Genomic DNA, 26,036 nt, shown 5'->3' with positions numbered 1-26,036 from the left:
ATCCCTTCGCGCCTACATTTTTCAAATTTGCCGCCTTTTTCTGCTGACAAGATCTGCTTGACCAGCTAAAACACCTGCACTGCGTGTGCTATCAAAATCGTTGCAGACTTTACTTTGTCTAACTCTTGTTTGTGTGCATCGCTCTTCATTTTGAATGATTCCACCAACCCTCAGCTAGAATTTTTCTTACTTTTACCAACATCTGGAAAAACTCCTAGTGGAAGTTGGTTCGCCGTTAATTAACAGAGCTATAGTTTGTCAAAGGACTGTCTCATTTCAAACATAGACAGAGAGAATCATACTATCTTTGTCGTACACTAGTACTAGCACCCAAAAGAAAAGGGTTTCACAATCATTTATTTTTGCGCATAAAAAGGGCTTGAAACCTGTACACTCCATTACTGTACACGCTGGGACAGCATTAGGAAGATTCAAAGACTTTTTAACACAATTTTTTTTATTGACAATATTGACATAAGTTCCTATACTAATACTATATTAAATATTTTTTTTAACAAGCAGATACGTCTGCGAACGTTACTCCAAATTGGAAAAAGTTACGCTTCCGGCAGGAATTGAACCCGCAACCTCCGCAATCCGTGCGTTGCTCTTAACCAATTGAGCTACGGCAGCCTATGCATGCATGTGAATGCATAAGGGAAGGAATGGAAAGATAACACTGATTTAAACTTTCACGATTTTTACACATTATTAAATTGTACGCGATTAAGTCCCGTTGTACAATTTAAGAATGGAAAGATTTTCAAGTTCCTGGTAGGCTGCCGCAGCTCAATTGGTTAAGAGCAACGCACGGATTGCGGAGGTTGCGGGTTCAAGTCCTGCCGGAAGCGTAACTTTTTCCATTTTTTCCTTTAATATAAAAATTTATACTATATTAGACAATTAAATATAGTAAGCTAATCCTAAGTTTACTTGCCACAATCAAAGCAAAAGAAGTAATACTTAAATTAAATCACTAAATCAAATGAGGATCTTTTAACACTTAAGTACTGTAGGTACATACCTATAACCTATATATCACATTCTTTACATAAAGTATTATTAATTACTAGCAATCCGCCCCGGCTTCACACGGGTTAACAAATTATACGTAAACCTTCCTCTTGAATCACTCTAGGTCTCTATTAGGGCTCATTTAGACGGTGTGAGAACTCGCATGCGAGTTTCATTACATTGCGGATTTTGATCAGTCGGTTTAATTGGACGTAACCAACATTCCGCAATGTAACTAAAATCGCATGCGAGTTCGAGCGCCGTCTAAGTCAGCCCTTATTTATTAAAATCCGTTGCGTAGTTTAAAAGATGTAAGCATAGGTACATAGGGACAGACAGCGGGAAGCGACTGGGTTTTATAACTATGTAGTGATTATACAATATTAAACATAGGTACTGGAGAATACAAAATGCGCTTTTATGTTTGAATTAACTTTTATTGAAGTTTTGAATTAAATAAAATTAGTGATCGCGGGACGTGCCGGTTAGTTCGGATCGAGAAGGAAGAGAAAGAGTTGCCACATACATTTTTAAGGCAACTACAAATGTGTTACTATATAATAAAAATACTTAAGCTAAGTTTACACTCTATATGTTTTGTATTAAACAGGTACTTAAACAGCAACACTCTTAACTGTCTATCGGTGGACCTTATGGCTTTTGTAATAAGGTCTAAGTGTAAGGCCTGAGTGGACGCTCGAGTTGGGCGTGCAGCAGGGCGGGGCGCGCAGCGTGCATGTTAATCAAATGCGCACGTATAGGAGCGGCCTTAGTGCACGCTGCTCACATCACGCGTGAGCCCACAGCCACGCTGCACGCGTCGCCGAGCGAGCGTCCACTCAGGCCTTACACTAAGGACTACCTCTTTTTCTCCTCTTGCTACTTCTTGCAGTCTTTTTATGCTTTCTGATTTTAGTGATTTTAGTACCTATTTAGATGGTATTTTTCTGGTAATCTGAGTTTTTGGTACTAATGGTAATTTTAACTGCACCATCTTCCCGTTGTCCCCGGCTACAATTGACGCACCGACAAGACGGACCATCTCTTTGATGACTTGAACAGTTATAAATTTATGTAACTTTACTGCATCGGAGAGAGGATCCAGCTTACATTGAAAGTTATTTAAGATCAAAACACACATTATTAAATGGCACACCATTTTTTCTTTCATTTCTCGTGGTGCGATTCGATAGGTATACGTATATTTACGGCCACGACCACTTTTATATGTAGCCAATTCTGTAAATCCTTTCATTAATATATGATTCAATGTCTTAGAATGGTGGCATATTTTGAAGGTAGTTTCCTTGATTTGCCACCTCTGGGCATGTATGAATTTTATCAGTTCACTTGCGTAAACTGCTAGCACTGTGAACTGCAGGGAGAGAGATTGGTTTTCGATGATGGACTGTATGTATGGGTGTAGATACTCACTATAATTACTCTTTTCTAGATCACGGTAAATCTTCTCGTATTCACTTTCAGAGAAAATTTTGTCTATAAGATATACATTTTCAACTTTGGTTGCTTCTCGGTTAATAGGCAGTGCATAGAATTCATCAGGGTCAATTATGTCAGTCTCTGCTTCCTCCCGACCTCCCTCCTTCCGCTTCTTCAAGTCCCTCTTAATTTTTTGAGCATATTTACTGGGTATAGTGACCCCAGTTTTTGGAACTAAGGGCAATTTTAACTTTACCATCGTTCCATCAGCCCCAATTTCAATCGTTGCTGCAACATAACTGACTAATTTTCGTAAGGGTTCTAGGACGCTTTTCCTTTTTATTATATTTGACAAAGAATCCATTTTAAAATGAAAGTTATTTAAGATTAACGTACATACTATTATGTGACACACAGTTTTATTTCTCATTGCTCGTGACTTTGACATTGTTTCATATTGAACACATTCTCTAAACCTTTTCAATACGATTTCATTTAATGTCTTAGAATGGTGGCAAATATTGAACTTACCTGTATTTATTTTGTAATGCCTGGTATATAAGAGCTTTATGAGTACACTTGCATATACAGCTAGCACTGTAAACTCTAAAGACAGAGTCTTTTTTTCCACAAATTGCTGTATGTACGGATGCAAATCGTCCATATAATTGTTTTCCGCTAGTTCAAAAAAAATTTGGTCATACTCATATTTGGAGAAAATCTTCTTTATAACATATACATCTTCTAGATTAGTCGCTTCTCGGTTAAGAAATGGTACATAGAACTCATCTGGGTCGATTTCGATTTCATTATCATCAGGGTCAATTTTGTCAGTCTCTGCTTCCTCCCGACCTCCCTCCTTCTGCTTCTTCAAGTCCCGCTTAATTTTTTGAGCATATTTTCTCTGTATAGTGGCCCGAGTTTTTGGAACTAAAGGCAATTTTAACTTTACCATTGTTCCGTTAGCCCCACGTTCAATTGTTGCTGCGACATAGCTGACCAAATTTGGAAAGGGTTCATGAGTTTTCCTTTTTCGCATAGCATCCAACAAAGAATCCGTTTTAAATTGAAAGTTATTTAAAATCAAAGTACATACTATTATGTGACACACAATTTTACTTGACATTGCTCGTGACTTTGAATACCCAAAACAGTTTTCATATTCAACAGTTTCTGTAAACCTTTTCAATATGATTGCATTTAATGTCTTAGAATGGTGGCAAATGGAGATACCTTTTTTGATTTCGTCATGTGTGGTATGTAAGAATTTCATGAGTACACTTGCATATACAGCTAGCACTGTAAATTCTAAAGACAGGGTCTTGTTTTCCACAAATTGCTGTATGTACGGATGTAAATCGTCCAAATATATGATTTCCGATAACTCCAAATAAATCTGCAAATATTCATCTTCAGAGAAAATCTTCTTTATAACATATACATCTTCAACATTGGTTGCTTCCCGGTTAAGAAACGGGACATAGAACTCATCTGGATCAATTTCATAATGATCGTCTCGCTGCGGCTTTGGTTTTTTAGGGGCGCGAGGTTTGGAAACTAACGGTAATTTTAACTTCTTTTTGGACATCTTCTTTTTGGACAACGTCTTCTTTTTGTGATATACATCCCCGACTTTGGTAGCTCCTCTATTAATAGGCGGTATATTGAACTCTTCAGAGTAATTCTCTTCTAACACTGTAAGATTTTTTCGTTTCATAGCCTCCATCTCTGTCTGTCCAGATTTCGTCACAGTTTCATGATTAATTCTTAATTTCTCTCGCTGTTCTAATTGTTTCTTCTCAAATTCTAAAAACTCTAGGCAACTTATTTCATGCTCTTTCTGCAAACAATCTAACTCATCTTTAGTTATTTCTCTATCTATAGGCGGTATATCAACCTCACCTAGGCTGTTATTACATGCAACTAGATTGTCTGTCTCTCCCGAGTCCCTTCGAACAGCATTCGATATATTCTGTGTAGTTTTCTTGGATGCCATTTTACTTTGCCTCGCTTTCGCTTCGTGTTGATTTTCTAAATGGTCTAAGTCAGTTTTGGTTAACGGTTTCAAGTCGGCGCTGCCTACCTCTATTAGACGAACATTACCGGATATCCGGTCTCTGGCCAGTATCAGGACCTTGCCAGAGTCTTCCTTTTCCTCATTACCAGCGTAGACGAGGCCAGAATTCTCCATCACTATCGTCCTAGACTTATTCTTGTCTTGTAACACGGCACAGTTTGTTTCAAAGTCTTTCGTCGGACATCCATTTTGGAAATACAATAACGTGGGATATATCGGTCCTTTAGTGCAGACCGAGTGCACTGTGAGCTCCGACATAGCTTCATTTAGGGATATGAAAATGAAAGGTTAAATACAAAGATTCTCACGCGCGAATTAAGGTTATAACGTTATAAAACTCATGAGCAAAGTTTGTACTGTTACACTGTTAGTTAGTGTCAATGTCATGTCACTCTTAGTTCACTGTCACTAGGATAGGGGTACGTTCCAAAACTGGATATATTGACATGTGTGTTGCACACGGGTACAGTGAACAACTTGTTATTTGTTGGAATCATGTTGGAATCGTAAACATTGTATAATCTGGCAAACCTATCTTGTTACTTGTATCCATGGTCATGAAATAAATAAAAAAAAACCTATCAAGCCCCCTCCACACTCGTGCGCGAATTGCAGCGCGAAGCCGCGATTCACGCACATAGTCTGGAGGGGGCTGTAGAAAAAAGAGGTAATGACAGATGGACTCTACAAATGCATAGCGCTGTCTCGCTTGCACATGCCATTCCGTACGGTAACCGAATGAAGTTTCCGTACGTGTGCGGCGGGTGCGGGGTTAAGCGTCAAAAATAAATTTTTTGACAATATTATTAATTGTAGCTGGTCAAAAAAATCTTGTCAGTAAAAAAAAACGCAAAATTCAAATTTTCTTCGCGACTACATTTTTCAAATACGCCGCCTTTTTCTACTAACAAGATCTGCTTGACCAGCTTTAAGTATTATATTAGTAAGCCCCAATTCGCACGGCAGCTTTTTCAACGCGCGTTAAAAAAGCGTTTGAATGACACAAATAGAAACATGTGTAGTTGTTCACACGATGGCGGTGGCGCTTTTTATCAAGCGTTGTTGGATTTTCGACTTTAAGCGTTGGTCGTTAAATCAAATTTAGCGTGTGGACGGGGTCAAGCGTCTTTTTAACGCGCGTTGAAAAAGCGCTTGTCCGAATGAGGGCTAACTGTGTACCGCCAACAATCGTTTCGTGGTGCGCCCTCTGACTTACGATAAGCCCCCTCTACACTCGTACGTGAATCGCGGAGCGAATCCGCGAACGAAGGTGTGAAGTCGAGTTCGCAGATCAGCGAAATCGACGCCACACTCGCGTTCGCGACTTCGCGCCGCGATTGGCGCACGAGTGTAGAGGGGGCTATAAGACCAAAATGACTTGAATGGCTGGGATATATGTAGATTTTGTAGAAACATGATATGCTGTCTTGCCTATTACAATGAAATATTCAATATTTTATATACACGTTTATTTTTAAATAAGTATACATGACCTCTGTATGACAATTTAAAGGGGAGTACAGACGAGACAATTTTTCGCCAATCTGATGAAATTTTCCAATCGATTCAGGCCGTGCGGACGCAAATGCCAATTTGATTCCCCGATCAAATCAGCAGGTGCGGACACAAAAATGCCAATTTGGAAGTTAGTATCTATGGAATGCAAATTGGTGATTAAATTGTCTACGTGTGGACGCTGTGTCCAGACGGGCTGGGAAAATCGACCGATTTGATCAGGAAAATAATTGGCGTCAATCACCAATTTAAGATTTATGGTGATATTTGAGCACTCTAAGTTAAAAAATCGGCCAAGTGCGTGTCGGACTCGCCTATGAAGGGTTCCGTAATTTATGACGTATTAAAAAAAACTACTTACTAGATCTCGTTCAAACCAATTTTCGGTGGAAGTTTGCATGGTAATGTACATCATATATTTTTTTTAGTTTTATCATTCTCTTATTTTAGAAGTTACGGGGGGGTGGGGGGGAGGGACACATTTTACCACTTTGGAAGTGTCTCTCGCGCAAATTATTCAGTTTAGATTTTTTTTTATTAGAAACCTCAATATCATTTTTGAAGACCTATCCCTATTTATCTATATAGATACCCCACACCCCACACGTACATCTATTTCATATCATAAGCCAACGATGGCCGACATTACAGCATGTACATCTTATCCGCGGCCATTTTGTTTTCGCACCACGGCGGCTGCGTGAGCTCCATCTCTTGCTGTGGCGGGACAGGCTGTGTCTGTAAAAATAAAGAGTATTTATTTAGGTACAAAATTTGCTAAGCGGGCGAGGTGTTCAAAATGATCTTAACGCGAATTTATTGTTTAGAGAATTAGAGCGTGTCAAGGTAATTTTGAACACCTTGCCCGCTTAGCTATTTCTGCTGCTGACTGTACTAAATTAGTTTTGTTAAAAGGTAAGTTTAATAATAAATAGTTCAGACCTGCGGATCGGGCTAAAAATACACGTGTTAATTTGATTTTGACTCGCACAACAAGCAAGACAAAAAACGATCATGAACTATTTTAAGCACACTTCGCACTTGTATGGTTTTACCTGGTGTAACTATACTATACTATACTTCGACCAACACGGAAAGGGACGCGGCATTCGCACTATTTCCCCTCTGCCTAGGTACAAGATCAACTGATCTATCGCGGGTAATAAAACTAGTTGCGCTCGGATTTTAAACTAGACCGAGTCCAGACGCGCTAGTGAACACAGCAGCAGAAAAAATGCCAATTGCTTGGTTTTTTGTTGTAAAAAGAGGTCGGGGACATCAAATTTACAAAAATAAGGTGTTACATTTCACATGTAATAGTTTTTTTTACATATCATACGTTTAATTACATTTAAACACAATTAGTATATTTTAGTTTCATGTAATTGTTAGATCTATCGATTTTTCTCGCCCAGCACGGCTAGCACATGATTATCCGCGGGATAGCTCGCGCCGCGAGAGACGGCAGTCGCCCGTCACAAATTTCTATCTCTATCTGTCAATTCCTCGATTTTGGCAGCATGAGTTCGCACATCGAGAAAAGAGTTCCACGAGAGAGAGCCATCCCGCGCGCGACTTAGCCAATGTGGCCATTTATACATGGAACAAACTTTTCATTCGTGGCAACACTGAATCGGTAAAATAATAATCGGATAAATAATGAATAGTCAGCCTTAGAAACGGAGCGTCCCTAGTCACGATAACTTTGTCTCTTTCTCGCAGTATGAAGAGTAAGAAATAGCAAATATTATTTTTAAGTCGAAAATGTCAGTGTCAATAATGTCAATCAAAATTTGATTCGCTTTGTCGTTACAAGTTGGAATATATTATTATAATTATCTAAAGATTACCTACCTATTTATTAAAATACAACTCCTTACGAATAATTGGCGTTTTGTTAAAAGTTTTGGCTAACAAAATACCATCTTTACGAAGAAGTCAAGTTGTAAGTAGTACACAATTCAATCTTCATAAAGCTCTTTTCCGTTGTCTTTTGCAAAAAAATTACATTCCTTTTAAATCTTATTTACAGACTAAATATCTTATGCTAATCCCCGACATATCTCCGTTATGGCTGGCTAGCCACTGCATTGCTGGCTTCGAAGATAGATTGAATGACAATCATGCACAAGCCTGTCATCAAACACGGAGGTATTCTCTACACCTAAGCATGCTGCTGCTAACCGCAGCCCTCCTGCCATCACGGAGGACATAAGGGCTCAAGTTGGGAACCTACTCCGTGCAAGGACAGTCGAGTGTTGAGAACACTTCTCAAATAATGTGACTTTTAAATAAATACTACCAAAAACTTTAAATGATTTTATTTACTTTGACCTTTTTGAGATAGGTACTTAGATTTAAGTACGATTCGTCGGAGTCGGAGCGCATTTCACATTTGTATGCCCAAAGCCGGTCGGCTGCTTGCGGATCGGATGGCTCCGGACGGATTCTATCGCTTCTGCCACACATTATGTAAATAGGTACACTGAAAAAGCACTCCGGCGCGGCCCAACTCCAGCCGGTCGGTGGGAATCGTAACTTAAGGATTAGGCTAGTACCAACTTGTACACTTCAAAGTAAGTATTACGGCTGTGGTCTTCTGTGAGGTGGAGGTTGAGTTGAGCTGCCAGATTCATTATTTGCATTTTTTGTGGAATGATGTTTCACAAAATTTCGTCTAAATCGGTTCGGCGGATTAAGCGTCAAGAGGTAACATATAGTCAGCAGCAATAGTTGCTAAGCGGGCGAGGTGTTCAAAATTACCTTGACGCGCTCTTATTCTCTTAACAATAAAGTCGCGTCAAGATCATTTTGAACACCTCGCCCGCTTAGCAACTATTGCTGCTGACTGTACTTAGGTACAGATTCACTTTTTCAATTACTTATTATAAGTAAGGTTGATGCAATATTCAGGACGGGATTGTGTTGTTTATATCCCACAATGAATGGAAACACCTAAGGAGCGACATAATATAGGTTGTCAACAATAATTGCATGTAAAAATACGCGTGTAAGTAAATATAACGAGTTAGCACTGATTGATAGCACGTAATTGTTTCGCGGATTAGCAATGTAATATTTTTGTATCAATTATTTATGTTTCTATTAATTATCCCCCAGTCAATTCGCCACCAACGGTTTGCTTTGTTGATGAGGTCGTGATCGTACAATCTTAGGCTTAGATTTTTTTCTATCGGATTTTCGTTTAACTTAAGAGAACAAACAAGTTATTGTGAAAAAATATAATCATTTTGATATTAATGGCATGATCATGAAACTCAAGATTCAAATTATACTTAAACAAAAAAGTGTTGTAGTATGAAATAAATATAAAATATGGAAAATTATCTTTCTTTTAGTCAACAAAGTCAACAAAACTTCGACCAAATGCGCTTGTCGCGACCCTCTAGCCTCGAAGACAATTTCTCTCATTTTGACGTTCAAACGCGGGACATTTTGTCTCCCATAGTACACTCGTGCTACGATTTTCGAGAGTATCCCGCGTGGAACTGTCAAACGACAAAATTATGTCGCTTTGACATTTGTCCGCGAGACAGCGGGTTGTCGCGCGGCTCTTATGCTACCGATTCGCGAGAGAGCTCTATGTCGCGGCATTTTCTCGCCTGTCGACTGTCGCGCCCATCATGTGCTAGCCGTGCAGTACAAATTGCGGATCGGTCGGGCGACAAATCCGACTTCTCATCTCTTGACGAAAATGTGTTAGTGTGCGTATTGTGACACTTGTGACTGGTCCGTACACAAAAACAGATCGAAGTGTGCAAGATTTGTCTGTGTAGGGTGTCATTTTCTATGTATTTGTGTCGTCATTACAGATTGGATTTTGTACGTAAGTGTGTGAGAAGTGCGACTGTGTGCACGTTCTCCCCCGCGAAAAATGGCAGAATGATTTGAATGTCGAGATATCGCTTGGGCCTATCCGTTCCGACGTGTCGGAAGCCCGTGTTGATCGAAGATACTATAATATCAAAGAGAATTTGAAATAGAGGCGAATTGTTAAAGTAAATGATTTAACCACAGTACATTTACTGCCATCTTTCGACAGAAGATTAAAACAGTTAGAACGCCACATTTGACGTTGATCCTTATTCTGTCACTGATATGTGTCAATTTGTTAAATTATGTTAAAAATTAAAGCCTACTCGAGACTAGGCTAAAAGGCATGGTGTAATCTTTTCGAGCGATGGCGCAATACCTTTGGCCTACCGTCGAGTAGATGGCGTTAATTTTTGACATTTAACAAATTGACACATATCAGCATAAGGATCAAAGTCAAATGGTGTTCTAAGAGTTTTAATCTTCTGTCGAAAGATGGCATTAAATGTACTGTGGCTACATTACCATGACTGTAACTCTCTACACACTCTGTTATCTTTGGGATGAATATGGATTTATTTATTAGTGATCGTAAGTTAACCTTTTCCACGCCGTGTCCCGTGTCAAACACAAAAGCTGTCACTCAGACGCCACATCATTGAAGTGTCAAAACTGAAGTTGAACTTTATGTATATGCACGTAGGTCGATGTTGCTCTGTGGTCTGTGACCGATTAATCGGTCTTTGGCGTCCAAAAGGTTAAATACCGACCTGTCTGGAGTCCCGGCGCTTGCCCCGGGCACGCTTGGGCCACGGTTTCTTGAGGTGCACGTACGTGATGTGTGCACGCTTCTCGCTCGCGTGCTTGAAGCACTTCCCGCACATTTCGCACTTGAACGGTTTTAGGCCGGTGTGACTCTGCAAGAAGATGAAAAGATTTTTTATGTCAATACTATTTTTCACTTGTTTACCAATATCATATTATACAGATGGTATAATGATATTGGTAAACAAGGTTGACAAAGAATTTTTACTGATACGTATTGTTGATAATTTTCACAAACATGTGTCTGTCTGTGTGTATAATTATATCCTCCTATTGCTAGCTGTAGAGAACCTCTTGCCGCACGCGTTACACGCGTGTTGCGGGCGTGTAGAGTGTAACCGTCTGTGAGCGATCAGCCGGTATCTCTCTCTCACACACACTCTCTCTCTCCTACAAGTCGAGCTACAACTCACCGCCATATGTCTGGTCCTGTTGCTAGCTGTAGAGAACCTCTTGCCGCACGCGGTACACGCGTGTTGCGGGCGTGTAGAGTGTAACCGTCTGTGAGCGATCAGCCGGTATCTCTCTCTCACACACACTCTCTCTCTCCTACAAGTCGAGCTACAACTCACCGCCATATGTCTGGTCCTGTTGCTAGCTGTAGAGAACCTCTTGCCGCACGCGGTACACGCGTGTTGCGGGCGTGTAGAGTGTAACCGTCTGTGAGCGATCAGCCGGTATCTCTCTCTCACACACACTCTCTCTCTCCTACAAGTCGAGCTACAACTCACCGCCATATGTCTGGTCCTGTTGCTAGCTGTAGAGAACCTCTTGCCGCACGCGGTACACGCGTGTTGCGGGCGTGTAGAGTGTAACCGTCTGTGAGCGATCAGTCGGTATCGACGCTGGAAGGTTTTGTCGCATTGCTGACATTTGAAGAGTTTGCCGTCAGTGTGGGTGGAGCTGTGGTCTTGGAGGGAGGCTAGGCTCTGTGAAAAAATGTTGTTTTTGAAGTGAAAACTTCTTTAGCGGCGCTGGGCACTTATTGAGGTGGGGAAAAAATGATAAACTCGAGACAGCGTAAGGCGATCACGTGACCGTAAGCCCCGTAAGATGGTCACTCATAATTTAAATGGCATTTAAATCAATAAAGAAAAACTCAATGTTATTTGACATTTATGTTGCGGACTCCTTTTCAAGACTTTACCTATGTTCAAATAATTTGACGTTGTCATTGCAGTATGTAAATAAACATGTCAATGAAAAAGTGTGATCTTATTTGAGAATGATAATAATATATAATAAATAAATAGAATACCTCCGCTAAACGTATGTATCGTGTTACCGGGCGTCGGTAACAGGTGAGTTTTCACTTCTTTCGGCACTCCCGGAGTGCAACCGTTGTTGCTTGTTTTTTTAACATAGAGTAATAAGTAAGCATAAGAGTGCTCACTCCATACATCAGTTTTGTTACCTTTACTTTCGTAGTCGACCTCTAGCGTCAAGTAGCGGATTTATCCATGAATCTAGTATTTTAACTGGATCTGGCATGAGGGGTGGGGTATTTTTATTCCCCACCGTAAATTTAGTATGTATTATGGTGGGCAACAAATAAATTCGACCAATCATAGTGTCGCATTGCCTATGTTTTGTCCCTCACGGACGCACACGTATACCACTTCTATAGGATCCTACCTTCTATGGATTTATCAGTACTGCTACTTGACACTAGATGTCACGTGTGTCGCGACTGACGAAAAGTGTGTTGCTGCTCGCACTATTAGTGCTTGAGAAAGGAGACCTAGGCTCTCCGAAACATGTCGCGCGAGTGACTTAAAACAAGTGAGTCTAAACCGTGAAATTATTTAATGAAAAGTGTATTGCTCGACAATGTACATTTAATATTACAAGCAGGAGTTGAAAATAGAGTTCCGGTTAAACCAGTTATAAAATTAGTTGAAAATATACCTGGAACATCTTCCCGCACACTTCGCACATGCTCTTGGACTTCATCGAGGGGTAGTTGGTTCGATTCTTGTCCGGGTGCATCCGCCGGAAGTGGCGGTAGTATGCGAGAGAGTCCGGAAGTTGCATGTCACACTAGAAAAAATTATAATTATAGAACTATTATATACACTGACAATCCAACCTCTAGACTGAGCTTAGGCCAATTCTTTCATGACACCGATGCTGCCAAAAATACGGGGGTGCGGGGGGACGAGGTGAGCGAATCCCGTGCCGTGATTGGTCCGTTCAAAGACACGGACCAATCACGGCACGGTATTGACTCGAAGATGGAGTAACGCTACCGTATGTGTGGCAGAGGGGGTAGCGCGACTATGCTATGTCTAGATGTTGGATTGTCTGTGATTATATACTATGTTGTAGTGGTTAATCTTGTATGGACATGTGTTTGGGTTTATATGTGTTAACTTTAGAAATAAGCATTTACTTTTTCTTATTTTACATACTTCAACTAAATTCAAAGTTACTTCGCAAAAAAATTCTAAATATGGTGGGGCACGATGATGCCCCAGTGTCATAATCTGTTTTGCCGCCAGAGTGCAGCACTAGTGATTTAAGTATACCATAGAGTACCTAACCTTAAACTGTTTTTTGACAAGTTGTCACAGACAATCAAATATCACATTGATACATCAAGGCGGTTTGTTTACAAAGGGCCTACCGGGACACGCGAAGTCGAAACTCAGCTATCTGCCTCTTTATCACTCGAATATGCAACAGTGATAGAGAGGTTAGATAACAAAATTTCGACTCTCTCGTTTGTGGTAGACCCTTAGATTGTGACTTACTGTGGGAATGGCGCCCCCTACACAGAGTTTCGCGTAATATTCCTCTTTTAAGCAACATTCGAGAAAAACATACTACGTGAGTACGTACTTGTTCGCACGGAATAGGACCCTCGGGCTTGTCCGTCTTGCTCCGACGAATCTTGCCGTCTTTCTCACACTCGTCAGCGATGCGCCGGCCGCGCTTGCGACATCCGTTCTCTATTCTATCCCTTAAAAAATGGCAAAAAAAGAAAATAAATGACCCCAGGGGCTAAACTCTCAAAAGCTTGTAACTTGTAATACAAGCGGATGTCACTTTGACAGCTTTCGTTAGAATGGGACTTCAACTTGTATTACAAGTTACAAGCTTTTGAGAGTTATGAGAAACGGGCCCCCGATAACGATTATTATTTATTTATTTATTTAAACTTTATTGCACAAAATATATACAACAATGTACAAATGGCGGACTTAATGCCAAATGGCATTCTCTACCAGTCAACCATAGGGCCAAACAGAGATACCTTCAATTGGTGCAGAGAGAGAAAATATATATACATATTATTCATTGATGTTCTTTTCTTTCAATATAAAATAAATGAAAAACGTAACAGTAAATTGGGTATTAAGGGCGGTAAACAAGAATTTGCGAACGGGTGTGAATTGAAGCCCGAAGCTGAAGGCGAGGGCTTAATTAACACGAGTTCGTAATTCCTGCACGCCCGTGGCACACACAATGTTTTTCATCACACTTGTGAGGACAAAAGGGACATTAATAAAACTCCCGCCTAATTTCGTACTAGGTCGAAATTTAGGATTTACGGGCCGCATCGCACGTGTAATGACACCTTTTACAAGCAAGTGTGATGAAAAAAGCATTTCAAGTATCACGTCCTACGCAGATGAAGTGGTGGCAGAAGCTAGTAACTTAGGGCTGATTTAGACGGCGCGCGAATTCGCATGCGATTTTAGTTACATTGCGTCCAATTCAACCGACCGATCAAAACCCGCAATGTAATAACTCGCATACGAGTTTTCGCATCGTCTAAAGGCCTGTGCACACCGGCTGCGTGTGCGTGACGTGCACGTGCGCGTGCAACGTTGTAGTATACATATCCTTATGAGAGACGGCATACCGCTTGCGTGACGTGTGCGTGTGCGGCTCTAACATTTTAGCGCACGCGCACGTGCACGTCACGCACACGCACGCCGGTGTGAGAGCCAACAGGAGCTGAGATTTAAATATTTTAGGTAAATATACCTGTCTCGCTAACGGAAGCGGCTCCTAAAACTAGTGCGATAAGGACAAGGCGAAAAATCCTGCGTAAAAATCTCAAAAATCGAGGTTTCGTACTCGACTGTTTCCTCCTCCAAAACTTAACCAATCGTAACCAAATTTGGAAATCTAAATGATTATGACATTATCTGTGTCGGACCGTTTTGCTTTTTTGGCTAATTGATATAAGTTTTGAATAGCGCGCCTCTCATTGCGGCATAGTCAATTAGGCCATTTTGGCCATTTTTGAAGGGCTCTAGCGCCTTAAAAAATAAAAATATCAAAAAAAGCAAAACGGTCCGACACAGATATTGACAATATTAATCTGTGTTGAAAAAATCATTGCTCTAGCTTCAAAACCCACGGAGGAAACAGTCGAGTACGTTTGTATGGAGAAATGACCACTCCTGTTGGCTCTTAAATGGGCCCTTACGCGTCGTGTCTTGGAGATAGCTTAGTATGTTGGTCTAGAGCAGCCTGCGAGCCGAAACGAACGTCACACCGCTTGCAGTACGGCCCAGTCTCATCGACCTGCAATAGGAATGATGACACATGTAGAATTTTATAACAAAATCTAGTAAAATAGATAGGAAATGAGCTGTATCACAATATTGTAAAGTAAAGTAAAGTATTTATTAATTGTAAACTGTGTACATAAGATGTCATAAACATGAGATATCGAATCAACAGTTGCCCATTTCGAGCATACAATATGATCTTAAAACTACTAACTATACTAGCTTACTGACTAACTTATACTTAACAAACTGGTGATTCCTTGTGGTTATTAAAAAGATATATGGAAATAATACAAAAATACAGCACCTGAAAGTTTCAAAATTTAAGTTTTTTTTTAACTTTCAAAAACGAAATAAGTAAGGATACCATTCGATTCCTCACATTTTATCCAAAAAAAGATTGTATTGCAACTATATACTTAAACGCAATATTTCACCGACGAAAATGCATTTTTCTTGTTTTGTTCATACTTTTAAATGCGATCTCAGTGACCTTGACGTCAAGTTCACATAGCGATTTGTTAGGGGCGTTTCGCGAGTGAAGTACGACTGTCGAACTTTGACTATCATTTCTGACTTTTGTATTGCTTTAATGTAATGGGTCCCATATAGACATTTGATCCTAAAAACAAACCTGATTGATTGATACCATAAATGAAAATTTGGCATCTAGCCTATAAAAAGACAAATCAATATCCAATACTCAATAAATTGCCGTGTGACGTAAGCAATACACCTTTCTTTCCAATCAAACGTCAGTGGCAAACCAGCACACATCTCACTTGATGGTAAGCGGCTCCTGTAGCCCACATGGACGCTTAGAGCTGTATACGTGTTTAAGCTAAGAATAAATTTTAATCCAGAGGCCGTGAGTTCAAGTCTCACCCAAGACAGTAATTCTTCCACTTTTAAATTTATTCTAAGCTTAATAGCATCGGTCGCAGACGTTTCTGCTTGTTAAAAATTAAAATTTGTATACTTGTTTGCCAAAACGCGCAAAAGGCGCGGTCGCCATGTGAGGTTTGACTGACCATTGCGTCCCGCCTAGTTTGTTGCCGGTCCCATATTGGGATACCCTCCTCCAATTGAGGGGGATTTAAATCTTCTCGAGGCAGAGGATTGGAGCCGGTGTAGCTTTATTTGACGTTCATAAGCGCATTGTAATATACCTACTTGAATAATAAACTATCTTTATCTTATCTTTACTACATAGTATAATACAAAGTCGCTTCCCGCTGTCTGTCTGTCCCTATATATCTTTGAAACTACGCAACGGATTTTGATGCGGTTTTTTTTAATAGATAGAGTGATTCACGAGGAAGGTTTATGTATAATTTGTTAACCCGTGCGAAGCAGGGGCGGGTCGCTAGTGAATAATAAACTATCTTTATCAATAACTAGCGACCCGTGGCTTCGCACGGGTTAGCAAATTATACATAAACCTTCCTCTTGAATCACTTTATCTATTAAAAAAACCGCATCTAAATCAGTTGCGTAGTTTTAAAGATCTAAGCATACATACAGACAGACAGGGAAGCGACTTTGTTTTATACTATGTAGTGATATTGATCAATGACAGATACCGGCTGGTGGTTAAAGCGGTGCTTTAGTTTCTTGTGCAGCTGCAGGCCTTTTTCACTAACGAACGAGTGTCCGCACAGCGCACAAACCCAGTCTGATGGATGCTTGATACGTATGTGCCCCATGTACGTTGAGAACTTGCTGGGAAAGGACATAAGTATATATTAGAATAAGCATAGAGAAAAAATACATGGATTGCTCACTCCATACATCAGTTTAGGTACCAAAAAGACTATTAATTTCAGTGTCTACATCTAGCATCGAGTAGCGGAACTATCAGTACTGCTGCTTGACAATAGATGTAGCAGTACTGATCTACTGATAGTTCCGCTACTCGATGCTAGATGTAGACACTGAAATTAATAGTCTTTTTGGTAGCAAAACTGATGTATGGAGTGAGCACTCTTGTCTTACTATATTTCTCTATGGATTAAGGGCTACTTGCACCATCCCACTAACCCGGGGTTAAGCTGTTAAACCGTTAACCCAGTGTAATTGTACATTGTACTGGTAACCACGGTAACTCCAGGTTTAACCGGTTAACCCCGGGTTAATGAATGGTGCAAGTGACCCTAATAGTTCATTGTTGAAATGTCTATCGCTTTTTGGCTCACTACCTTCGGTCGTGTTTTAAATTTTTCGCCACTCATTGCGAATTACCTTCTCGCACGTGTATTGTAACGTTTTACAGTACATATGACCCTTTAAATTTTCGACGGTTACGTAATGTGCTTATTATAGCACCTGGTGTCGTAATGTAGCACCAGTGTGTATACTGTAATAAAATACATAGGTATTAAATATAAGACTGTAGTATGCTTACTCGAAGTTTTCTTGACAGTGCGGGCACTGGTAACGCGTTCCGTTGTGCCATTCTTCGTGTAGTTTAGCCGCGTGTCTAAAACAATATAACTATAGTTGGTCAAACCAATTTGTCAGTCAGTAAGAACCAGGAAAACTATACACATCCTTTTCTTTTGGGTGCTAGTACTAGTGTAAGACATACATAGATAGTATGATTCTCTCTGTCCATGTTTGAAATGAGACAGTCCTTTGACTAACTATAAGATTATTTTTGTATTAAGCATAAATTGGCGTTCCACTAAGTACGGCTACTTGACACCAGATTAGCTGAAAATTGTTGAGCATTAGAGTTTTCGTTCGTCGCGACATCTATTGCCAACTGGCAGTACTGATAAATTCCGCTACTTGACGCTAGATGTCGACTACGAAATAGCTCGCGTTTTGGTAAGAAAAGTAATGTATGGAGTTACCACTCTTTCTTCACTACATAGTATAAAACAAAGTCACTTCCCGCTGTCTGTCTGTCTGTATGTATGCTTAGATCTTTAAAACTACGCAACGGATTTTGATGCAGTTTTTTTGAAGTGAAAACTTCTTTAGCGGCGCTGGGCACTTTTTGAGGCGGTAAATAAACATGTCAATGAAAAAGTGTGATCTTATTCAATTCAATTAATTTATTTCGAATCCATAAGATCCATAAATGTTAGTACTTAGAACAAACAAATCTTAAAATTAATTAAGGTTAGTGTCATTTAAAAATATAAAATAATAGTAATAATAAATCCAATAACCTTGCCCCGCTGCTGGCGGCACCCTAGGTTAGGTTTTTTATAATATGTTTATATGTATTTTGTATTGTTTTTGTAAGTGTTTTTGTATTTTATTTTTATATCCATATTATAAAATAACCTAGCCTAAGAGTTCAAATAAATAAAGAGAATCCAATAATAAATAATAAATCTACAAGTACTAACAATAAATATAACTATATTATAACTATTAGGCAACCTAAATGCACCACTTCTCAGCATCTGAGAATACTATTATTAGTATTTGAGAATGATAATAATATATAATAAATAAATAGAATACCTCCGCTAAACGTATGTATCGTGTTACCGGGCGTCGGTAACATAGTGAGGTGAGTTTTCACTTCTATCGGCACTCCCGGAGTGCAACCGTTGTTGCTTGTTTTAATAGATAGAGTGATTCAAGAGGAAGGTTTATGTATAATTTGTTAACCCGTGCGAAGCCGGGGCGGGTCGCTAGTTACTTATATTTCTCTACGACTGTACTCACCTCCTAGTAGTAACATAAGCGCAGCACTTGCAGCTAAACTGTTGCACATGCGAGGCGGCGTGGTTGCGCAGCGCGTGTTGCATTTTAAAGTGAGTCTTGCATACTTCACATACGAATGTGCCGCTTTGCTGCAATAAGAACGAACGAATGATAATAAAGAATACTAGGTGTTAGTGTAAGGCCTGAGTGGACGCTCTTGTTGTGCGTGCGGCGGGGCGGGGCGTGCGGCGTGCATGTTGAACAAATGCGCACGTATAGGAGCGGCCTTAGTGCGCGCTGCTCACATCACGCGTGAGCCCGCAGCCACGCTGCACGCCGCGCCGAGCGAGCGTCCACTCAGCCCTTACACTAATTGTGCTCTCGTGCGCTAGAAGGACCATTGTAGTTTATGACAGGGATCGGATACCAGTATTTTTTGTATGGGAACGAAAACTGCATTTTTTCGTTCTTTGCCAATTATTACATTTCTAATTGGGCATGGGCAATCCAATAACATGAAGTCGATACCTAAACATACAACACAACTGAGTCCTACATTTCGAGTATAAACTAATTCGAAAAAGATGGTAATTTCGAAGTTGGTTTTGTACCTAATTATAATAAAGATTGTTTTTCGGAACTTATGTACGAAATATCATATTTACCAGTCGCTTTTCGGTGAAGGAAAACATCGTGAGGAAACCGGACTAATCCCAATAAGGCCTAGTTTACCCTCTGGGTTGGAAGGTCAGATGGCAATAGCTTTCGTAAATACTATTGGTGTCTACGCCAATTCTTGGGATTAGTTGCCAAGCGGACCCCAAGCTCCCATAAGCCGTGGCAAAATGCCAGGACAACGCGAGGAAGATGATGATTTGATAATAATGAATAAATATTGTTTTGAACGAATAACAGAAAGGCAATTGTAGACCTCTACTTGGAAAGTATTTTAGAATTTAAACCCCTAATGGGGTGAAAATGGGGTTGAGAGTTTTTAACTAGGTACTTCTACGCGGGCGAAGGCACAGAATAAATAATAGTACTAGGTACAGAAGACTCACTCTCTAACAAAACGCGTCTGTTACGATCAGCACAGATATGGCCGCTAGGTGGCGACAGCGTCACGCGCGGCTTATAGCTAGCCACCAAAATTGGTGTGGAACGGATGTACTTTTAGCTACCTGTAGCAAAGCGACGAAATCGCGGAGTGAGCCACGCCTGGCGAAGGCTAGTAAGTAATAAAATGATAACGAATTAGTATGCCACTTACATCTGTATGCCGAATAACATGACTATTATAAGCGCCCTCATCCAAAAACCCTTTAAAACAATCTTCACACTTAAAAACAGAATTCTTATAATTCGCCGTCTCTTTCCTCCTCATTATCACCTCTCTCTGCTCGTCAACAGTCAAGTCAGTAATAGTGAATAAAGCTTCGTTCAACACTTCACTCGCTGGTTTCCTCCTTCTGTCGATTTTAGGTTCTTTCTTCTTCTTTTTAATCTTTTTTGTTTTTTTCTGTTTAGCTACAACTTCATCGCTTGACGTTTCGGGATCTAAAATGAATAAAATACATTTCTTATCTGGCGGCCTAGCCAAGGTGACGATCGCTATCGCTTCGCCATCGAATCGCTTTGTGTCTCTCTGTCACTCTTCCATATTAGTGTGACAGTGACAGTTGCGTTTCGTTCGCTACGGAGCGTTAGCGATTGGGATGTTGTCTACGGGGCCTGGAGGTCGTATGTTCGATTCCTGGCTGAAACTTTTGTATACCTAGACATAAGTATTTTTTTGAAATAAATAAAAAAAAAAAAAAAAAATGTACTGTATTTCAGAACTTAGTAAGTATGCATTATATTTTCGGTGAAGGAAAACATCGTGACGGAACGAGCAAAGAAAGGACAGCGAAAAAATTTATAAGGTGTACGTGAACTTCTGAAGTCCCCAACCCGCATTGGGCCAGCGTGGGAACTATAGAGCCCCGTATGAGAGGAGGGCCGTGCCCAGCAGTGGGACGTATATAGGCTGAATTAAAGTAACTTCGAAACTGAGGTAATTTTGAAGCATTTTCTCCTGTAGCAAAAATAAACAAGATACCTTGGCAAGCGTTGCAGTAGCTTAAGTGTTCCCAGTCACAGAATAAATAATAAATAGTGCTATAATACGTACAGAACGTTCACTGCAAAGCAAAATACCAGTTTAGGTATACCGATGGATGAGTATAGTTTGTTTTTGTTGTTATTTACTGACAAATTTCGTTTGACCAACTATGACTGGTTAGATCATTTTCCCAAAATCATAATTTACCTGTAGCATAATTTCTATTCGCATTTTTTCCTATTCTTAATTTACACCAGACGCATTAATCCCTAACATGATTTTTCCATTCGCATATTTTCCCATTAGACAATTTAGCCACTCACAAATATTTCTTACGGCGTTTATTCTATAATCAAAAAATCGATTACCCCACCCCACTTTCTTTTCAAAAAGCATTTAGTTCACAACTTAGCTAGACGGAGCCCCGCGGGGCTCCTATTTCTGGGTGGTTTGCCCTTCGGGCATCTGAAGCTACCTAACGAACCTAACCTACCTAACCTATTAATTTAGTGTGACGTCCATGAAAACATTACACTGTAGGTTCGTTAGGTAGCTTCAGATGCCCGAAGGGCAAACCGTCCCGAAATAGGAGCCGTCTAGCTAAGTTGTAAACTAAATGTTTTTTTGATAAGAAACAGTGCGGTGGGACCATGGTAATATTATCGCCTAAGAAATAAAAAGAATGCGAATAAAACGACTTGGAAAGTATTAATTATGAGAAAAATGTAACCTAGGAATTAATGCGTCTGGTGTAAATTAAGAATAGGAAAAAATGCGAATGGAAAAATCATGTTAGGAATTAATGCGTCTGGTGTAAATTAAGAATAGGAAAAAATGCGAATAGAAATTATGCTACAGGTAAATTATGATTTTGGGAAAATGATCTAACCAGTCTATACTCGTATCATATATACATCTGTCAGCTCCCACGGCTCATATATGAGCCAGAACGCTTATGGTGACGTCATATCGTGGGATTTGACAGGTTAAAATACGCACCTAAATCAAACTGTACACTATGCAACTCATTATCGCTTGTGACTTCGTTTATATTTACTTCATGTATAGGTTCCTTTGTATCTTCATATGTTCCTTCAGTTTCATGTAAGTTTAAATCATTGTGATATAGATAATATTTGCAACCTAAGGTGGATGTTAGGTTGTGTTTCTGTCTGTCTATGGTATGCAGTTGTTGCATGTAATCCTGAAATGATAAATTGCTTTATACTGTATGTTTCAAAATTCCTAGCTTTCTATTTATATCACTATTTATTAAAAAATTATTGATGAAATACAGAAACATACTAATTTAATAGTGGTCTCAGTCTCAGTATTATAGGGGAAATATTATTACATTAATTATAATTTATAACATAAGTTTTTGGCAAAAAAAACAGTCCAAATTTTTATTGCTGACTCTGACTGTACAAACAACAACACTCCTAACTGTACATCGGTGGACCTTGTTACCAAAGGCATAAGGTCCACCGATGTATAGTTAACAGTGTGGGCGATGGTACACTGGCATTCAAAAGTGCATGGACATTATTCAACTGTAATATTAAGGCATTACGGTCGACATCTATCCATGTACTTTTGAACACCACTGTACATGGTTACAAGTATTGTAGTATTGCTACAGAAAACTTACATATTGGTTATAAAGGGTAGGCAGCAGGGCCTGGCTGCGCAGGGCCTTCTGCTGAAAGCGAGCACATGCCAGCAGCCTGAAGGCACATTCCCAGCAGAGCCAGTGGGGTGAGCCATCTACTGGCAACTGAAAATCATATTATTTTTTAATGCCAGGGCCACACTAACAGGAAACTCCGGGAAACATCGTTCATTATTGCGATAATTGGCACTTTTCATACGGCCACACTGGGATTATCGCGATATAACGGCGTTTCCTGTTAGTGTGGCCTTACATAATGAATAGGTATCATTCAACAAGAAATAATTCAAGCAAAACAAAGGTAATAAATTTTAATATAGGACTCTAAACTTAAAATATAATAATATACTTACATTAATATTTGTTAGTGCTTCATAAGGCGTTTTTAAATTATAATCGTCCATGCTATACAGTTTAGAATCGGTTGTCAGACAGACCCTGCACACCTGTAAGAGCAAAAATATATTTTTAAGCTTACGGAGCTTACATTTTGAGCCATTTTAGGAGAAGATACGAAGCGGAAAACAAGTATTTAGTGCAAAAGAAGCTAAAATATGGCAAGTACAAACATTGCAAATAGTTAATATAGATTATAGTTATTAGTTAATATAGATTTTAAGTAAACAAATATTGTACGCCTGACAGGCAAATTATAGTGAGTCCACTCAATAGTAGATTGTACAACAAGGGCATGACCCATTTCTACCCGAGGCAATTTTTTGGTCTGAGCGAAGGGTAAAAATTGACATTTATGCCCTTGTTGTACACTTTGCTTTTCACTTCGATTGCGAGGAAAATATACATACAAAAATATCCAATATTTTAGGTTATTTTCCCGTATTTATTCAATACGAAGAAAATTTTATTCGGGCCGGTCGGGGGCGCGAGGCACGCCGGGCGGGAGCGCGCCGGTCGGGCAAGGCTGGCAGTTTGTATGGCAGATTTTGGTCTTTATTGCTAGGTCAATAAGGGTCGCAATAGATGATTTTACTTTATGCTCTAGAACATAATAAGCAACTTTATGCCGTCTACGAACGACATAAAGGTGCATTTTTTGAGCATGAGAAGTGAAAATACATATTATGTAATCCACCTTTCTGTAACACCTATAATTATGCAATAAATGATTATCTTATCTTATCTTAAAGTAGTCCGTAAAAGACTAAAAATGTATACTTACTGGCATTGTTATGTAGAAGACTAGCAGAAAATGATTACCAAAGTTAGCAGTCTAAACGTCGCTCAAGAGTGGACTTAAAGAATGATAAGATATAGGTACTTCTCTATCCCTTCAAAATGTGTCTTCTTCTTAATAATGTAAGTTACATGTTGCAGTTATTTATACTTAATTTTCTCAAACCATTTGGAATACAAATACATAAATAAACATACTTCGAGTCCTTGACTGACCGCTAAGTACTGTCACTGCTGTCAGTTTGACAGCAATGAGACTGTTTAAGCTACCTTTTAAAACGAGTAATTTTCTATATTATATAGTTGGTCAAACCAATTTATCAGTCAGTAAGAACCAGGAAAACTATACTCATCCTTTTTTTTGGGTGCTATTACTAGTGTAAGACAAAGATAGTACGATTCTCTCTACATTTGAAATGAGACAGTCCTTTGACAAACTATATAATATAGCAGCCTTTGGTCTAAAATGGGGTTGGCCAGCGCGGCGCGCTCATTCTTTCTTCCGTGGGTTGGCCGGTCGAAGTATTTAGCAGATGGCGCGCCAGCATAGCTAATTTTTTTAAATGGAATTTTATTCCCGCGATGTCAACCATTTGAGCCAAATGACATAGAAAAAGGGGCAAGTCAGCTTTGACAGAGTCGTGGAATGTATTGGACGCCATACATTCCAAGACTCTTTCTCTTTCCGCACAGACTCTTTGAGAGATTCGTCGTTCAATTTTATCAGGTCAGCCAAGAGTGGACAAGGTAAATACAAAGACATCATAACTAATTTATGTATTGTATTCAGTTAATATATAAAATACTACACAATTTCATACATCTAGCTTTATTCTAGCTGCTACACATTTCAATCTTACGACTAATAGGCGACCAATCCTAATGATATTTAATAATTTGTTCACAATATAACAAAGAGTATTGAAGAAAAAATTGCTACCTATGAAAGCTGATTTTTCCCTATGAGTGTCCCGTAACACTGATAATAAAAATTCTAGTAGCCACAAAACATATACCGCCGTACAGCGCTATTTACTTGAGTTGACTTGATGCATGATAATTAGACCAAGAAAAACAACGGGTTGCACTTAGGGAGTGCCGACAGAAGTGAAAACTCAATGACTATTGCAAAATGCACTATGTATAATTGAGGTTAACGCCATCTAGCGTTAGCGTTAATTACTCGAAACCCCTAAGCACATCACTGTTAGTACTCTAGTTATATTAATACCAGTTAGAGCGAAACTCACTAGATGGCATTTAAATCAATAAAGAAAAACTCATTGACATTACATACTGTAACAGTTTTTCGATCAGGTCACGTGTCCGTCTTACGGTCACGTGATCGTCTTATGCTGTCTCGAGTTTAACATTTTTTCCACACCTCAAAAAGTGCACAGCGCCGCTAAAGAAGTTTTCACTTCAATAAGTCTGCAACGATTTTGATAGCACACGCAGTGCAACTAGTGCAAGTGTTATTTATATGTCATATTTTCATAGAAGTATGAAGCGCTGGTGGCCTAGCGGTAAGAGCGTGCGACTTGCAATCCGGAGGTCGCGGGTTCGAACCCCGGCTCGTACCAATGAGTTTTTAGGAACTTATGTACGAAATATCATTTGATATTTACCAGTCGCTTTTCGGTGAAGGAAAACATCGTGAGGAAACCGGACTAATCCCAATACGGGCCTAGTTTACCCTCTGGGTTGGAAGGTCAGATGGCAGTCGCTTTCGTAAAAACTAGTGCCCACGTCAATTACTGGGATTAGTTGCCAAGCGGACCCCAGGCTCCCATGAGCCGTGGCAAAATGCCGGGACAACGCGAGGAAGATGATGAATTTTCATAGAAGTATATTTAGTAAAATAACACTTGTACTGCGTGTGCTATCAAAATCGTTGCAGACTTGTCTTGGTCTAACTCTAACCGAACATTATCTGACATTGCTGCAATATTGTCATTATCTGAAAATGTAGTCTAGAGTTGTAAAGAGTGTTGAGTTGAGTGTTTCGGGTCAGTATTATGCTGAGGCGAGCCCATTTCGTGGTAAACTTTAACGCTTACCAAGTTTTTGAATATTTGTAGTTTTTAGTTATACTCTTGTATGTAATTTTAGTTTTAAGTTTATCACGAAGAAAAAATATACTTTATTCTGATTCTGATTCTAAAGAATTGATGC

General features: G+C 39.6%; 2 protein-coding genes across 2 annotated transcripts; both read right to left on the bottom strand.

Annotated features, from left to right (window-relative positions):
- Positions 1 to 6,691: 6,691 nt before the first annotated feature.
- On the bottom strand, positions 6,692 to 11,283 carry LOC134660043 (zinc finger protein 22-like). The gene is made up of 3 exons (XM_063515743.1): positions 11,119 to 11,283; positions 10,651 to 10,797; positions 6,692 to 6,784 (listed from the first exon to the last, which is right to left on the bottom strand). Exons 1-3 carry the CDS (start codon positions 11,281 to 11,283, stop codon positions 6,692 to 6,694), a joined length of 405 nt encoding a protein of 134 aa, XP_063371813.1.
- Positions 11,284 to 11,299: 16 nt separating this feature from the next.
- On the bottom strand, positions 11,300 to 23,107 carry LOC134660042 (zinc finger protein 90-like). Its single transcript, XM_063515742.1, has 12 exons — positions 23,021 to 23,107; positions 22,647 to 22,772; positions 21,995 to 22,199; positions 20,165 to 20,451; positions 18,916 to 19,043; positions 17,636 to 17,710; positions 16,815 to 16,953; positions 15,147 to 15,244; positions 13,547 to 13,667; positions 12,614 to 12,745; positions 11,437 to 11,634; positions 11,300 to 11,365 (listed from the first exon to the last, which is right to left on the bottom strand). The coding sequence occupies exons 1-12, from the start codon at positions 23,069 to 23,071 to the stop codon at positions 11,300 to 11,302; spliced, it is 1,626 nt and encodes a 541-aa protein (XP_063371812.1). The 5' UTR covers positions 23,072 to 23,107.
- Between the last annotated feature and the right edge of the window lie 2,929 nt (positions 23,108 to 26,036).

The sequence above is a fragment of the Cydia amplana genome, chromosome 26 (genome assembly GCF_948474715.1).
Source record: "Cydia amplana chromosome 26, ilCydAmpl1.1, whole genome shotgun sequence".
NCBI lineage: Eukaryota > Metazoa > Arthropoda > Insecta > Lepidoptera > Tortricidae > Cydia > Cydia amplana.
Note: the sequence above shows the minus strand (reverse complement) of the source record. Positions and strands in the feature narration are given on the sequence as shown.